The following is a 17,014-nucleotide window of genomic DNA, read 5'->3' as shown; positions in this document are numbered from 1 at the left end:
ATGGTCATTAAAAAATAATTTTTGACAGATCGCCAAAAAAAAAAAATACAAATAAAAAATCGTATATTTACAGTTTTTTTTAATTCCCGGTGGTCCCTTATATATATCATTTTCGATATATATAAGAAAAATTCTCAACTATAAATACATGCGGCCATTGATGTTGTAAGGGTTCTTCTTTCTCGTCCACACACACAGGAGAATGATTTGACACGAAAGAAGATGAAGATGAAGAATAGAAGCAACCATGTTCCCTAGATTTTGATTACTCTAATTACTCGAATCGGATGCTCATATATAGGTACAAATCTATAATCTCTTTTTAATTCTTTGATTATCTTATTATTCTCGAATTAATCAAAATGGTGTTGATAATGTAATTCCATGATCAAATCTATGCATGCATGTGTTTTTAGCTATGGCTGTCATGTTGGAACAAGCAGTTTTGGACCGGAAGGAAGAAAATATCAAGATGCATGCCGATATTCACGGTTTGCATGAATCCACACAAGATTTGCAGAGAATGGATTCAGAACTCGATGCTCATGAACGCGAATTCCTACTAGGTTATTACATTAGCTGTATTAAACTTTATGGAGCCAAAAAGAAATTATTCAAGGTTACATGCATACTCTAGATTGATTTTATATATTTTTTACCCGTCTATGAGTTTTTCATTTTTTTTTTTTTATGTTTTTAATCTGGTGGTGCTGACGAATTTTGGACTCCGGTCATTGATATCATCACCGTACTACATTGTAAATAATCTTTATGTGCCACTGAAAGCTAATTTATTGCTTGAATCCATTATGCAGATGAAAGCTACATTGTTGTATTTCTTAAAGTCACACATGAAAATTACGTTGTTGGAGTTTTGCAAGTCACAGATGCAAGCTACAATGTTGGAATTCCATAAGTTCCAGATGAAAGCTACAACGTTGGAGTTTTACAAGTCACAGATGAAAGCTACAATGTTGGATTTCTGTAAGTCGCAGATGAAAGCTACAATGCTGGATTATTTACAGTCTCTTGTCGATCTTAATCTTCCAGAGGAATGTAAAAGCTGGCTGGTTGAAACTGATGGCATCACGGATGCATATGATGACGCTAAGAAGTCCTTCAAGAAAAACAAAAAGAAAAAGAAAAAGAAAAAGTTGAAAAAAATTTACATGAAATTACAAGAGGAGGTAGTTGGAGAATTGACAGATGACGACGAGTCCAAAGACGAAGAATTCCAGTCCGAAGAGTCGGAAGACGAAGAACTCCAGTCCGAAGACGAAGAATTCCAGTCCGAAGGGTCCGAAGACGAAGAACTCCAGTCCGAAGAGTTCCAGTCCGATGAGTCCGAAGACGAAGAATCTACAGATGACGACGAGTATCCATATACTGATATGGATTCATTCTCATCAATGATAAAACGCTTAGAGGTATGCAGCAGATACATGCACATGCTTGCAGTTATCCGTTCATTGTTTCTTTATCTTTGTTTGTTTTCGGTACAAATACTATTGTGCTCAATATATATATAGGTTATGGAGGATGAAATTGAGAAGAAGTTGGACAATTTAAGGAAGGCGAATGCAAGCCAAAACCTTGCTTGGACGAGATATGGACGCAAAGTATTAGTCAAGGTTACTTGTTTAATTTTTTACCTGTCTGTCAATAATCTTCGATGTTTTACTCTTTAGCTTCACCGAAAGCCGTTTTACTTGAATATATTTGCAGATGAAAGCTATAGTGTTGGAATTTTCAGAGTCACAGATGAAACCTGCTAAGGTGTTGGATTTTGTAACGTCTGTTGTCCCTCTTGATCTTCCAGAGGTATGTAAAAGCTGGTTGCTTCAAAAAGCAGCTGAAAGGGACATGGCCAGAGCATATCATGATGCTAAAAAGTCATTAAAGAAAAACGAAGAGTGTGAAAAGTTTCTCATCATGAGATTACAAGAGTTACTAGGAGTTGAGTACCAAGAAGATGACGAGTATGCATATACTGATATGAATTCATTCGCGTCCATAATGAAACGCATAGAGGTATGCGCGCAATACACATGCATTATTTCTTATTCTTGTTTTCTATACGATACTAATGCATGTTTACTTACTGTATTCTATATAGGTTATGGAGGATGAAATTGAGAAGATGTTGGAAAAACATAAATGAAAGTCGAAACCCTGCTTGTAAGAGATACGGACACAAAGTAAAAGAGTAAGAACGCATTCATGTATAACATTGATAAGTTTTCTATATATGTGTGCTATATTCACTTACATAATAGGGCCAGTATAAAGGAGTGATTTACATGGCTCTTGTATTACTGTTTTCTGCCAGATACCGTCTTTTTTACGGCTCCAACTGAGACTAAAAACTGATCAAGTGAAGACAGTGTTTTCATACCGTCTGGCGGAAAATAACTTCCTGCTTTTCCCATAATAGATGTGAATAGAAGAGAACTCAATGGATGTCTAACGTAACTTGTACCCAAAATTTCATCAAGAAATCCAAAGGCAGCCAAGAAGTCTGACCTACTTGCATTTACTGGAGCAGCAAAATGTGCGGGAATTATTCTCTTGAATGCCCAGTCTCTTGTAGTCCTGTCAATCCAATCCCTTACCTGCAGATTTCGATACCCAAATACAAACCAAATGTGTGCATAAACAAGTTAGATAACTGCATAGCTAAGAAACCGTATACAGATTCATAATTTTTACATTACCTTCTCAGGAACTTTGCTGAAAACCAATGTCTTGACGATAGGTGAAACAATCAATTTCTGTGACATCTGACCAAAGCTAGCTTTATTCCAAGAGATTTGAGGGACCAAGAAACAGGATTTGAAGAACCATTCTCTCCCATCCTTTTTGACGGTTCATTTTGTTGTTAATAACTGGTCCATCAGGGACATCTCTTCCCTTGCTAAGTATCTTTACAGCTAGACCGTTTTGTGCACCTGCTAATAATGAAGCGTTGCTGATACATTCTGGTGGTTGAGCAGGGACAAATATAACAGCTCGGTTACCAGTAATGTTCTTGTTTTCTTGTGGTAAAATGCTACCTCCATCGTACGGTCAAATTCCTGAAACACGCAGCATGGTTTTAACATGATTCTACACAATCTTTTTAAGAGCAATCAAGACTAGTTTCACGTACCAACTTCCGGGGAACTGAGAACTTTCTGTTCAATCTCACTTCCCCAAAGTGTCGACAAATCTTCGTCTATCAAGGTTTTAGAACTCAATGGGAAAATTTAGAGGCCAACTCCATTGCCTTGGTGCTACCCACTTTTGAGCTCGAGGGAATTTCCGGGAAAATGGTCCAACAAAAATCTTGTGCTTGTACGCAAATGTAGGCAGAACAATGTATTCCACAGGGGCTCCTAGTTCCTTCACAAGCTGGTAATCCGCAAAAATAGACAATTTTGAATAACAAAACTGAAATGCACTATGCACAGAGTAAGAAAGAAACCATCTGACAGAATTTAAGAAAGGTCTACCTTTATGCACTCCTTGGTTGGAGCAATAGGTGCATGGATCCACAACCCTCCAGACTTGAGTTTGATAACGGTCATTCGTGTGTTTGTAGAGACGCTACTGAATCCTAGCGCTTGTTCTTGTTCGAAAAGCCAAATTCAATCCTTAACAACCTATAGATGGCAAAGACAAACTAAGAGATACCACTAGCTAAAGATAATCTAATGGGTATATGCAGTTCAGTGTCGTCGGTGCCTTCAATAGTCAAAATTTCCAAGAGAACAAAATTTGATTCTACAAGCAAAAAGAATAATGAACGGAACGAAGCATACAAACAATGTTAGCTGCTGTAATTGAATTATAAAACAAAAATTTTAAATTGAAACCAAAATTGAGAAACCCATTGCAGGGGAATCTGAAAACTTGCTTACCTCAGTTCTTGTAGTCCGCCACTCCGCCTATTAAAGAAAGGGCCTAGAGGAAATGGAAAACCAGTGAAATTCAAGTAAAATCTGCAGCCACCACTGCTAATGTTTGAAGCAACTACCAAATTGATATGATATCTCTTCCTGTTTTGGATGTTTAATTGTAAAGGAAACCCCTGAAAACTAGCTCCACCAAGAAAACAGGAGTGTGGGTTTCTAGTGGTTTGATGAGAATTCTGCAGAAAACTTGATTTTGGTAGGGAAACATCAATGGCTGCCACCATTTCTTAGAGCTGTTTTCCTGTGTGGCTTGGTTTCCAGAGAACAAAGGGAAAGGGTGAAATGAAAACTCAGCTTATCTGAAATCCAAACATTTTATTTGTTTATAATTCAAGGTCAGATTGTTAACGTAAACGATCTGATGTTGGTTGGATATTTGAAATTTCTGTGAATTTTCAGATCCACATATATTAAACTGTCCACTCAATCCCTGATTCTGGTGGTTCAGGCAACAATCTAACCTGTGATGTTCATGTTACTCTATGCTCCTAGATTCAGTGTCAGACCTAATGCCTAGGAAAATGCAGAATAGTTCTTCTAATAATACAAACTGAACCTGAAATTTAAAAACCATATACAAATTTGATGAGAACCACTCTTTAAATTACTACTAAACATCTTCAGAGGAATAAAATTGCAGAAACTGGTCTCCATGTGCAATAAATACAAATGTAAGCTCTTTCATTGTGTTGCTCGTCTTGCTCAACCTGCACTAGAACAGAATGCTCGATTTGCACTGGAATCTAACCAGGTCCTCATAGCCACAGAAGAAAAAAAAGCTGGTTGTGTTATTCTTCTAAGCAATCTTCAGGAATACTCACAAGTACAATGTTCAATCAGGAACGATGCTTCAGAATTTCTCCATAGCTTCTCTACCATAACATCATCCATATTCAAGAATAACCTTACAACCTGTCAAACGAAAGGATGCGGAGGGCATCTATGGTAAAAAAAAAAAAGATAAGAAAAACTTTCAAGCTGGTAAAGGGAAGTCGTCGAATTTACACCACTGATGAGTTCAAATGGTGGCGTCCGGAAGATCTCTACATTCACCCAAGAAACTGCCAGCACTTCAACTGGTAATTTCTCTTACCAACCAATCCAAACAAGGGTATGCAAAGTACAGTATGAGAAATGACGGCACCGCAAACACAAGAGTGATGACTATGTACAAAACTAATATGGCAGCACAAGCAGGTATAGCATACACCACGATCAGAAGGAATATGACTACTAATGGGAATTTGGCTGTCAAGTGAAGAAAGAAAGCAAGCGACTTACAGAAAGAAGCATGAATACTTTCTACGTTAAGGAAGTTAACTCTAAAGCTCGAGCGATCAGGGTTATGGCCTACTTGCTCTTGGTTACGAATGCACGGGTTTCTCCTGAAATTACTATGGTTAACTTGGGTTCTGTTTAATGATGGCCAAGCTGACTGGTGATCCCCAGATAAGGTTGAACGAGAATTGACCCTATCACCATTCATGCTCTCAACCATCAAAAGAAGGAAGAATTTCTTGCGAGGGAACATAAGATTTCCCTTGTAAATCCACCAAAAAGATAGCATATGACACCATGGACAGGATACAAAGAGCGGCAGCTGAAGAGGTAGCGCCGGAAATTTCACCACCGCCCATTGAAGACCCAAGACACAGTTCTTGCAAAGTGTATGACCACACCATAAAACGTAAGGCACATTCACTACTATATTGAACGATTCCCAGCATATTGGGCACTCCAATCCTTCCTCCTTGCTGTTTTTAGAAGAACCTTCATTGTCATCTGAGCTTTCAGAACCAGCTTGACATACTTTTGGAGCATCATTCTTCAACCCAATATAGCATTCGAAGCAAAACTCCACATCGTGACACCAGAGAGTACTGGTCATGCAACAAGAACTAGAACACAGCCAAGCATGCTGGCTACAAATCTGAACTTCAATAGCATCCTGGTTACAAAAATCCACTAAAAATATTGAAAAACTAAATAAAATAGAATATATACAGCAAGCAAACTCTCTTTTCATTTTAAGGATCAGAACCTCTGAAATTCCATTTTAACGTCACTTGCGATTCTATACGAGATGGGGTAAAGCTACATGGAGGCAAGTTGGGTCAGTTAACCCCACTCACCTCTTTCACTTGTTAGCTAATGAATCAAGCTGACTCCAGTGACCAGATTCACTTGTAGCTAATAAATAAAGTTTCCGTTCTTAAGAATGTGCTTCATATCACCGTGTTCATGTCAGTCCTAGCAACTTGTTAGTGGATGAATTTAAGAAGCTCATTGAATTTTTGAACATTTCAACATGTAAAGAAAATCATTTATAGTGATTGACAAACCCTAATGTCCAATTTTTATCTTTAAGAAACTGAGAGAAGACGAATTAAAATCTTAGCGGAAAATTCAATGTGCAAAGACATTATTGTATCTATCCCAAACCAAAATCCCAAGTCTAATCCCCATGGGAAAGAAAATCCCCCCCTTTACTTGAAGTTAATTGTCAATCAAATTGATTCTGCCCCATTGAAACCTAAATTCAAAACCTAAAAACTCCATCAAATCACAATGAAAATCCTCAAATAGCATGTAACAAAATTCGTCCAGGTCCTCTATGGAATTACCAAAGACGATCGGACTAAGATCCAACAAATTTAACAAATAATTTATGATGAGAGAAATAATCATGATAATATTAGAGAGAGATCGGAAAAATCAAAACAGAATAAGAAATCGATGCTTACCGGTGAGACCGAGAACGTTGTGAATTCAGAGATCTGGGATGAATGTAGAGGCGGGGAGGACAAAATCTCTCCGTCTTTCTTAGGCTAAGTCCTATGGGCTAGATATCTAGCTGCTAGATTGACCATCCACGTCAGCTTGGGCGACCTCCTAAGTCCTATGGGAGAGATATCTAGCTGCTAATTTCGCCATCCATGTCATCTGTGAGCGCCGAACGGTTCGGCGCTTTAAGTCTCAGCCGTTAGATTTTGTGATTCTTCTCAGCGCCGAACCGTTCGGCGTTTAGTTTTACTTTTTGAGCGCTGCACCATTCGGCGTTTCAATCTCGCAGATAGTGAAACGGAGAGCAAATGGTAGGAGAGAGAAGTAGCTAGATAGTGTGTTTAATTTTTTCCCACGATTTTTAAGTGATTTGCAACGCTTTTTGGCCAATCTTGCACTCGTAATATGATGAGAGCTGAATTAGAAACAGAATAATCTAGAAAGAAAATACAAGTCCCTTTTTGGGGCTTGGTTGGCCCGTATTTTAAAGACTTTTCTAGACGGGCTTAAATAACCATACCCAAAGGCCCGTTCTTATGCATCATGGCAATACAATCCATTTCCTATATCAGGTGACATGACAAATTAATTGTGTCTCTATTAGAAAAGAGTTAAGCGATGGAAATCGTATTGAACAATATTACCCCGTATTGCTTGTAATAAAAACTGTATCGCTGGCTATTAAATCGATATTGTTAATAATCTCAATGGTCGTTTCAATATCGCCAACGATTAACTCTATACCACTTATAAATATCACCTCTCGTTCCTGTTCATCAACAAAGAAACGATGGGAGATGGGACTAATTTTCAAAGATAGTTTAACTTCACGTATGATTTTATTTTTTCGAAGAAGGCTATAGAAAATTTCCATATAAATGAAATTTGCATATAAATAATAATTAAGTAAGGAGATAGGGGGTCCCTTTGTCTGTCCCTTCATGGACATACGATAAAATTGTGTCTGTTTGTCTAATTTCTTTAGACGGTTTAAAATTCTCTCTTGGAACTCCATCTAGAAGAATAGAAATAAAAAATGGTGGAAGTGTTATTTGATAAGAGAACATGCCTAACAATTGCAACCGAAAGCGTGAAGAACATTTAAAAGGAACTTCCAATTTACTCTGTCAAAAGATTTTGACATGCTTTATTTTAACTCCTAAAGTTGCATTTTTTGCTTTTTTTTCTTTAAAAGTGTGGATTATTCTATAGACAACTCTTATGTTATCAGAAATTGTCAAGATCATAAAAAAGCGGACTAGGGGAGATAATTTTATTTAAGGGAGGCTTGATTTTATTAGTTGTGAGTCTTTCTATAAGTTTGTAAATTGTATTCCAAAGTCTCATTGGTCTGACTTGATTAGGGTACATCGTTCACTTTTTTATCCTAATTTTCTCTTACTTGGAATTGGTCTCTAATTTAAGATAATTGTATAGATTCAACTTTCAAAAAATCACTCTTTAATACTCACCATGTTTTCCTAACACTTTTATTTTCGCGTTAAGTTTCCTATCTATTACAAGCTAGCGAGAGACTAAAAAATACTAGTAGCTAGGCCATTTCTGGGAAGAAAAAAAAAATCTCTGTGTATTTCTTACAGGGTTTAGTCAATAGTGATTTGTAGAAAGATTTTGAGACTTCTTGTGAGATATTTTGAGTGATTTTGTTTGAGTTCATAAACTTTCCGGGACTTTATGAGTGGTTTTAAGAAGTCTCAGTAACTTATAAAAACAAAAGAAATGGGGATGAATACATATTTTTTGCATCAAGAAAAAAAAATACAAAAGAAATATTCCATAAGAAATCCACTTACATACACCAAAATTGGAAAAATAATCGCACAAACTATTTTACAAAATAATTAAATAAATTAATATTTAATGTCAAAGTTTAACTCTTTACTTTCATAATAGGAATTATGTCAACGAAGATATCAAAATGAATGGAACATGAATACGGAGATTGTAATCTCTCAGTCGTACAGGGTTTGGAAAATAAAACCTATGTATTGTTTTTTATTGCATAAATGTAATTCTAACTTATTTCGTTATTGTTATTTTTTTTGATATTTAATTTTTTTTAAAATAAAATAAGAATGCTCTCAAAATATCACCAATTTAGGAGAGATTTTAATCAAGCTTTATGGTGCATCTTAACACAAAAATCTCCGAAAATTCTTCAAATTTTTAAGGAAAAGGTAGAACCATATACACTGTCCGAGATCATGAAGGGTGTTTGGTAATATTCCATTACTTGAAATCCAATGGATACTGCTAGATCCATTAAAACGGTAGATACTAAAGCATAAACTACGCGTCTTTCCTTCTCTGAGAGTGTAGCATGATGAGACCATGTTACGGAACCTCCACACAAAATATCGAGAAAATCATCAAATTCATTAACTTTTTAGTATTGCTTTATTTCCATAAAAAAGTGTACCTTTTATCGGAAGGATTTACTTTTTCTGTACAACATACTTGTACTTATCTAAGTATTAATAAAGTTAATATATAAATACTCAAATATCTAACCTTAGGTGATATAAAATTTAGTAGGGATTTAGTCCCAACGTCACTACCAAACCCCTACCCTATCTTGATTTATGATAACTTAGCTGTAAAGTCTGAATATTTTCATTCTGGGCATCTTGCTGGAGCGGTTTCATCGATTTCTGAGAATCGTAGGTATGAATGCAGCTATGATTATGCCTGTAATTTGAGTGAAATTCTCATGGAGAAAAAGCATAGATGGTTTTGTATTCTCTTGTTTGGTTATGTTCTTTATTTCTCATCTAGCAGAAGCGAATCGAGTTGTATTTGATCTTCCAGATGCGGAAGCTGAATTAGTTGCTGACTATAATGTTGATTATGCGCGGGATGCGAATTTTGTTAGCTGGAAATTATAAAATTTTCACTGCATACTCTGATTCTGATTGGACAGGATTCTCTGACACTAGGAAATTTACTAGTGTCTAATATATTTACTTAGTAAAATCTCTCATCTCGTGGTCTTCTAGAAAGCAGACGACTATACTTTGTTCTAGTACTGAGGAAGAATATATATCCTTAGCAGTCACAAGCGCAAAACTTCTTTGAATTTCATATTTACCTAAAGAATTGGATGTTAGTCTATGTGGACCTGATGTTCTTTACTGTGACAATAATGGAGCAAATAATTTAACTATCAATAGTTTTCCATGTCCATACTAAACATGTTGAGAATGACTATTACTGTATTTGTGAAATGTTTGAAAATGGTTTTCTAAGATTGGAGTATGTTCCTTCTCAACATTAGCTTGCGGATGTCTTTACCAAAGGGCTTGGAGTTATCATGTTTCATTCTTGTATTTGGAAGTTAATGTCATTTGTTGAGTCATTAGCTTGAGGGGGAGTGTTGGTGTAAACACATTTTTAGTCTCTTTTATATTTTGTTATTTCTTATTATATCCTGTAGTGGGTTTTTTATGTCCTATAAATATGGGAACCCTAGTCCTTCTTTTGTAACGATTCACCACTTCTTAATACATCTGTGTTTGGTTCATACATACATGAATGTTGGGCATGTCGCCATGCATGTCCGCAGATTAATATTCTGTAGTGATGCGTATAATGTCCCGGAATTATTACACAACCTTCGAATTTGATTATTTTTTGTAATTTTAAGAAAAATTGGTCATAAGTTTTTTTTTTTCTTTTTGAAGCATGATTATAGTATTATGCCTAGGTATAATGGACATTCAATATATAACTTAACTATGAGTTACAAACAAAACAAAAGTGGCTATCTTATTTTTTTACGAAATACTTAAAAATAATTATTATCTTCGTTTTAGGAAAAGAATTATGATCACTGTTTAGGCTAACAAAGAGAGTATTATTTGTGTATATAAAATATTTGTTGTAATCAAAACTGATCGACGGAATTTGAAAATATTAATCGGATAAGCTAATATAATTCTCATAGGAATGGTGAGCCTTCTTTGTTGATGTGCACTGTTTATGTAATTAATTAGCATGCATCTTTGCTGATGTGCACATGTTTAAGTAATCAATTATCATTTTTCGATTAGTTTTTCATTGTTATTTTATGTTGCATTGGTTAGTTCAATAAAATCTATTAGTTTTTAGGTACGTCACGAGCTTATTAAATTTTTTTAATTGATTTTTATTTAATATATATTTTGTTAATTATTTAATGATTATTTAATAGAACAAAGAGTTAGCTGACAGCCTAGCAACAAGAAGGGCGCCAACTCCTTTTTGAATGACAATCCCTACTCCGTAAAACAAATAATTGTCAACTTTAAAATCATAATCATGACACGCAATACAATTCTTTAATCTCTTAATATAATTTTTTTTTAATAAAATGAATTTCAAAACATGGTTTCGAGAATTCAGAGTATATGATAACAGACCCGTGCATCACACCTAGTTTTATTAAAAGAGAAAAGAAAAATATAGAAAAAGAGGCACATAGACAAAATGCCTAAGCAAAAGAGATCCACCACAAACAATCCAAGGCAAAAACCTCAACACACGTAAACAACTAATCCTAAAATTCCTATTTTTTTTTTAACATGCCAGTTAAGATGTTTTTTTTTTCTCTTTTCTGAAGCATACCTGTCAAAATTGAATTAAAAGATATGTTTATTTTAACTTGAGTATATGCAAATGTAAATCTGTAAAAAGAAATTGGACAGTAAAAATAGTTAAAAAGTTGAGCATTTCATCCCCGCTGAATTAGCATCATAGTTTCTACGGGGCTGCTTCAGTGGAATCAAACAGTTTCATACCCTACATAAGTTATTTCTTCATTCCAAAACCTTTAATTTTCCTTTTTTTTTTCTTTTCTCAGCAATATTTTCGAATTCTTTTTAATTATTTTTGTTCATAATTTAATCAAACAATGGCGCCAGAGAAAAAGAGGGAAACTCATGTCTAAATGACGAAGCTTGTCGAGCAAGCATAGCAATATGAAGGTACAAAAGTTTCTTTTTTTTTTTATGTTTCTCTAGTGCATCTGATTTTTCGAATTGTTGTCTTCGATTTGAGTTTATAGGACTTCATTAATTTGATCTTATTTGTTAAGTAGAAATCAATTAAGGTTTGTGTTTTTTGGTTCTAATTCTAAGTTTTTACCTTATTTGGGTGGTTGCGCATCTGAGATGTTCGATTGTATTTACCCTAAAATATGAAGACTTTTCATACTCGCCTATTTTCAAGATTTTGAGTAACTTATATGCATATGTTTGCATGGACAAGAGTCTTGCAAAATATATAAGATTTAGAAGACTTCCAAAATGAAAATATTTTTTATTCTCTTTTTTTTATCCATAAATACATAGTATATAAAACCCATATCATAGATGCATATATATTATACAATATGATTAATTTTTTTTTTTAATTATTTTAGTTATTATCTATAAATGTGCAAATAATTTATTTTTATTACTACTATTGATTTCATTTTATCAAAAAAAAAGAGAAGAATAAGATGTTGTATATGTAAGTTACTAAATAAATATTAGGATCCTGTATATTTATTTAAAATAATTCTTAACATAGTCATGGTTCCCGAATTACAGTAGGTTTCCCGAATATTGTAGGTTTTGACATCTTTTCTTGAGAGATCAAAACACTGTATTATATTTCTTTTGAGGTCGTATATATGTTACTATGTAGGATGTTGCCTCCTTCCATTAGTCTCTCATGAGGACAGTCAAAACATCACAATGTCCCTGGTATATATAATGAAGAGAAGCTATTTACAAGTCTTCTGAAATAGTGCTTTTTTTCTCTTTCCTTCTCTTCTCTTTTTTCTCTCTACAGAAACTCTCTATAAAAAAAAAACTCATGTCTTTGCAGCCTCCTCTTGCTCAGCTCTGGTCTTTTTGACCGGATCTGAGCATATTTTCTTAGTTAGTCTAATTAATTTTTTGGTTTCACTCGGCTTCATGTATTTCAATATGTTTCTCTTCTCTTGTCTTCCTTATTCCAGAGCTTCATCAGTTTGGAAAATGGGTGTTTTTTTGAGTTGCTAGTTTTAGCAATCCGATCTGCTCACCGAAAATCAAAGTCCTCCATGTTTTCTTGTGTTATTTTACCTTGGGGTTTCTTTCATAGAGACATATTCTTTAAAGTGTTGGGTTGGATAGTTCTATTGATTGAGGTGGTGGTGATGGTGGCCAGATCTATATTTCCTTGCTGATTCATTTTCTCCATCCATTTATGAAGTTTTCTTTGGAATTTCTCTTGTAATACAGAGATGGGTGTTCATGGAGATAGTAATTTTAGTTGATTTTCTTATCAATCCATTTATTTTTCTTCATCTTTTTCAATAAACACCATGTGTATACATATATCTCACCATCAGACACGTGTATATAGAAAAATACGTGGAAAGCATGCAGGCCAAGACATCAAAATACGATGCACTACGGAACACCCAATAAACCCCAAGGAGTTACTTTATCTCATCCCAAAAGAAGCTAAGATCAACGGTAGAGAGAAAGTTAGCTGACACGGACGTGACAGGGGCAGAAGACACTTGTCTGACACGAGCAGGCATCTCAACCACCCTCATTAAGCACTCTGAGCAGTATACGTGTCGATCAACCCGTGGGACGAGCGAGGATGTCTCTGCGTGATCAAGTGGCAAACGCAGACCTCTGCGTGATGGACACAATACACTAGAAGATAAGGTTCCAACGGCCTTCAGAGATGGGTCCCACACGCTAACCCTATAAATACCCCCTCTCCACCAAGAGGAAAGGAGATCGGAAAAATCAGGAAGGGAAGGAGAGAGAGATTACGAGTGTAAGTTAATCCTTTAGAAGAGAAAATACATGTAAACCCAAAAGTCATTCGACTACTCTTGTAACCGTGAAGAACATAGTGAAACAACAAACCCCGTGGATGTAGGCCTTAGTTCTGAACCACGTAAACCTCGGTCTTGTTTACATTTCAGCACTTTATATCTGTCTAACCCCATGGATCTTTACTTGTACGTTTTGCTTTCTTTGTTTTTACCTATATCCCGTGCGCAAACGCCCCGCATGGAGTTGTTAGATGAGGCTGTGATAAACCCGAAGGTTTTGAGCCAAGGAATCAACACTAGGATATCATCATCACAAATCACTCTAGATTACGATGATTGGTTGTGAGCATTCGGATGCCTTCGTGATTTGTGTGTTCACAATTTGGCGCTAGAAACAGGGACTTCGTCCCGGTAAAAGATTTATCTTGTCCTGTGATTTCGTCTTAAACTGGCATATGATTTCTCTGATTTATTAGCTCGGACCGTATAGATCATTTGTTAACTTCATTATATTCAAAAACGCACCCATTATCTTCGATAAGATTTATTGTTTTGATCCATGGATTGACGTTTTTCTTTAGATCTCGTGCGAACCTGTCCCTCAGGGGGGTTTTCGTAGTTTTTTTTAAAGGATCTACTTGCATTATTTTTTTTTTTTAAAAAAAAAAGGATATCTTTTAAATAAAACTTTAACCCGTGTATTGTAACTCGTCTGTATCAATCCTCTCCTGGAAGAAGATATTTCGCAAACTAACCCGATTCACGCGGATATTCACGTTTTTCGATATTTGAAATTCCCTTGTGCAGAAAGAACGGATTGTGAGTTTCTGCGAGATCTCATTGTCGACAAAAGGACCCGTGATGGAAAAGACGCAGGAAGCAGGAAAATCCAAAGCTTTGTCAAAGGAAACACCCAGGACAACCCCGGTCATCACCCGAAGCAAGCAGAAAGGAGACAAAGCTAAAATGACCAGTCAAAGGCAAGATACTGCGGAAATCACTTCACCTATGAACGCTAATTCAGTTGCAGCCGCGGCTCTCAGAGCAGCGGCGACAAAGTACGGTGCGGCTGCGGTAGTCCCGAAGGCTGCAGAGGCTAGCAAAACTTGCGCTATGAATCAACTTCATCAACCAAGAGAAAGGGTGGATGAATCCAGAACATTCCAACCCGTGCACCTTCCAACTTTCGGAATGCCACCAAAAAATGATCAAAATCAAACCATACCGGCGGCTCTAGCACCGCAGAGGGGCACTCACCCCGATTTGGAAATGCCAGCAACCGAAGCTGAACCTCTGCCACCTTTAGTGCAGACCGTAGAGGAAGGCGGCACCATGGACGTAGTGGCACGAGCTGGGACTCCCAATCAGGGGTCCAACCAATCACATCGACTGATGGCTGAGCTTGAAAAATTGAAGAAGAGCCAGCAGGTTTACGCAGATGTTGTAGCCCTGTTGGCCAGAGAAAATCAAGATTTAAAGGAGCGGATTGCTCTAAGCACGAAGACCAGCCAACAAATTGATGAAGCAAATTCCAAAGCACCAGAGCCAAACCGAGACCGTAGAGTCGTCATAGAGGCTAATGGAGACGCGACTAGGGGAAGTAGCGTATGCGACCCGGATTATGACGACGGAGAATCAGACGGTAACGAGCAGAAGAACTTAGGGCACCACCGCGCGATGGAAGAGCTACGAGATGAGATAATGGCCGAGATCAGGCAATTAAAAAATAGACAAGGCGGGGGGAGGTTAGAAGAGGTCATGAGAGAAGCTAACTCTACGCCCTTAACTCATCGCTTGTCCAACACCCCTATTCCGCTGAAATGCCCTGTCCCAACGCGACTAGGGGAAGCGACCCTGCTGCACATATTCGGTATTACAACCGTGTTTTAGCTAGATGGGGTCAGAACGACGCCGTACTCTGCAGATACTTCCCGTCAAGCCTGAAGGGATCGGCATTATCATGGTTTGATAATCTGCCACCAGATTCCATCCACTCATACGACCAACTCGCAGAGAAATTCTTAAGAACATACATGTACAACAAGACTGTAAACACCGGAATGGATAAGCTCTTTTCACTAGCGATTGGATACAAGGAAACCACGAGGGAATACACTAACAGATGGCACAAGATCTTCCAAGCCATAGGGAGCGTGGACCCAGTGGTAAGCATCAATTGCTACAAATGGGGATTAGACCGAATGAGTCCCCTATTTGTTGAGATTCATGGAAGCGTGCCTAAGACAGAGGGAGATCTTCGAATAATTATTGAAAAGCACGCTCGACTTGAAGAAATTCAACGGGAAAACCCGAGGGCATATCCGCAGAGATCTCACCGCACCAATTCAGCAGAACAAACCAATGGGGCCAAAAGGAGTTTCTCAGTGGAGAGACCTCACGAAGATAGGAAGGAACGAAGGGATGAACGAAGAACAGGTGACCGAAAATTCGAAGATCAAGTTTACACGAAACTCAACGATAGCTATGCTCGTATCCTACGAGAGATCAAAGGGAGGGAAAACCTGGAGTGGCCATGGTCTAAGGGAAAGCAGCCCCCGAGATCCGAGAAGTCTAAAGATTACTGTGAATATCATTGTTTCAACGGACACCAGACCGAAAAGTGCAAGAACCTTAAAATAATGATCCAAAAATTAATTGATGCGGGAGAGCTCAAACATTACGTACGAAAGGATATTACCGAGGATAGATCCAAGCGAACCAAACCAGTCCAACTTCCGTAAGGAAACCGCAAAATCAACACCATCTCGTGTTCCGAAGCCACAGGGCCCTCACTTACAGCGCAGATAGGAAAGAGGTTACGGAAGCAATTCGAAGACCGCTGCGAATTGTATAAGGTCAATGGGTAGAGGTGGACGAGTGATGAGTGCTAAAAAGTGCATATTTCTATATATTTTTCTTGGCATTTAACTCATCTTTTGTGCATTAATTCTACATTTTATCCCATATTCTGTATTTTCATTGTTTTCAAGAATAAATATTTTTCTTACTTAATTTTGCATTTTTAGGTAATAAATAAAGATTGGATGAGTTGCGGAGCAAAAAGAGCAGAAAAGTAGTGAAAAGCCAGGAGAAATTACGCAAGGAAGCCGCGAAGAGTGATGTGCGGAAGACCAAAAAAAGGATAGAAATGGGCTTGAAGAAGAAAGTTGTTCTTAAAGAAGAAGTGGGCTCAAGGTTCTCCAAGCCCAAACTCATTTCCCAAACCCATATTCTATACCCAAAAGCCTAAAACCCAAATCCATACCCGCCTGCGTCTTCAGCCGTCAGATCAGTTCTCAGAAGCATCCGACGGTCGCTCCCTTGCTGTGCATCGAAGTTTGATATCTCCGCCTTACACTACAGTACCTAACTCCATCAAGTACCGTTCGTTTTGTTGTATTCCTTTATCCGACGGTCGCTCCTATATGCTCCTATCTCACCGTTAGATCCACTT

General features: G+C 37.1%; 2 protein-coding genes and 1 pseudogene across 4 annotated transcripts; 1 reads left to right on the top strand and 2 right to left on the bottom strand.

Moving 5' to 3' along the window:
* Positions 1-66: 66 nt before the first annotated feature.
* On the top strand, positions 67-2,777 carry LOC113300165 (rRNA-processing protein EFG1-like). Of its 2 annotated transcripts, XM_026549362.1 has the most exons (7): positions 73-301; positions 417-619; positions 816-1,427; positions 1,530-1,631; positions 1,726-2,031; positions 2,117-2,206; positions 2,330-2,777. In XM_026549362.1, exons 2-6 carry the CDS (start codon positions 419-421, stop codon positions 2,159-2,161), a joined length of 1,266 nt encoding a protein of 421 aa, XP_026405147.1. In that variant the 5' UTR covers positions 73-301; positions 417-418; the 3' UTR covers positions 2,162-2,206; positions 2,330-2,777. The 2 variants fall into 2 exon arrangements, with proteins under 2 accessions (XP_026405148.1, XP_026405147.1); XM_026549363.1 differs by lacking the exon at positions 417-619 and having other exon boundaries at positions 67-301.
* On the bottom strand, positions 2,202-4,292 carry LOC113300164 (annotated as a pseudogene).
* Positions 4,293-4,475: 183 nt separating this feature from the next.
* Positions 4,476-6,799, bottom strand: LOC113300166. 2 transcript variants are annotated; one of them, XM_026549364.1, is made up of 2 exons: positions 6,698-6,799; positions 4,476-5,901 (listed from the first exon to the last, which is right to left on the bottom strand). In XM_026549364.1, exon 2 carries the CDS (start codon positions 5,839-5,841, stop codon positions 5,026-5,028), a length of 816 nt encoding a protein of 271 aa, XP_026405149.1. In that variant the 5' UTR covers positions 5,842-5,901; positions 6,698-6,799; the 3' UTR covers positions 4,476-5,025. The 2 variants fall into 2 exon arrangements, with proteins under 2 accessions (XP_026405149.1, XP_026405150.1); XM_026549365.1 differs by having other exon boundaries at positions 4,476-5,883; positions 6,698-6,744.
* Positions 6,800-17,014: the final 10,215 nt, after the last annotated feature.

The sequence above is a fragment of the Papaver somniferum genome, chromosome 7 (genome assembly GCF_003573695.1).
Source record: "Papaver somniferum cultivar HN1 chromosome 7, ASM357369v1, whole genome shotgun sequence".
NCBI lineage: Eukaryota > Viridiplantae > Streptophyta > Magnoliopsida > Ranunculales > Papaveraceae > Papaver > Papaver somniferum.
Note: the sequence above shows the minus strand (reverse complement) of the source record. Positions and strands in the feature narration are given on the sequence as shown.

Coding starts and splice junctions, on each gene's coding strand:
- LOC113300165 (XM_026549362.1), top strand. CDS start 419: ATGGCTGTCATGTTGGAACAAGCAGTTTTGGACCGGAAGGAAGAAAAT. Junction 620..815: donor CCAAAAAGAAATTATTCAAG/GTTACATGCATA, acceptor TCCATTATGCAG/ATGAAAGCTACATTGTTGTA. Junction 1,632..1,725: donor GACGCAAAGTATTAGTCAAG/GTTACTTGTTTA, acceptor ATATATTTGCAG/ATGAAAGCTATAGTGTTGGA.
- LOC113300166 (XM_026549364.1), bottom strand. CDS start 5,841: ATGACCAGTACTCTCTGGTGTCACGATGTGGAGTTTTGCTTCGAATGC.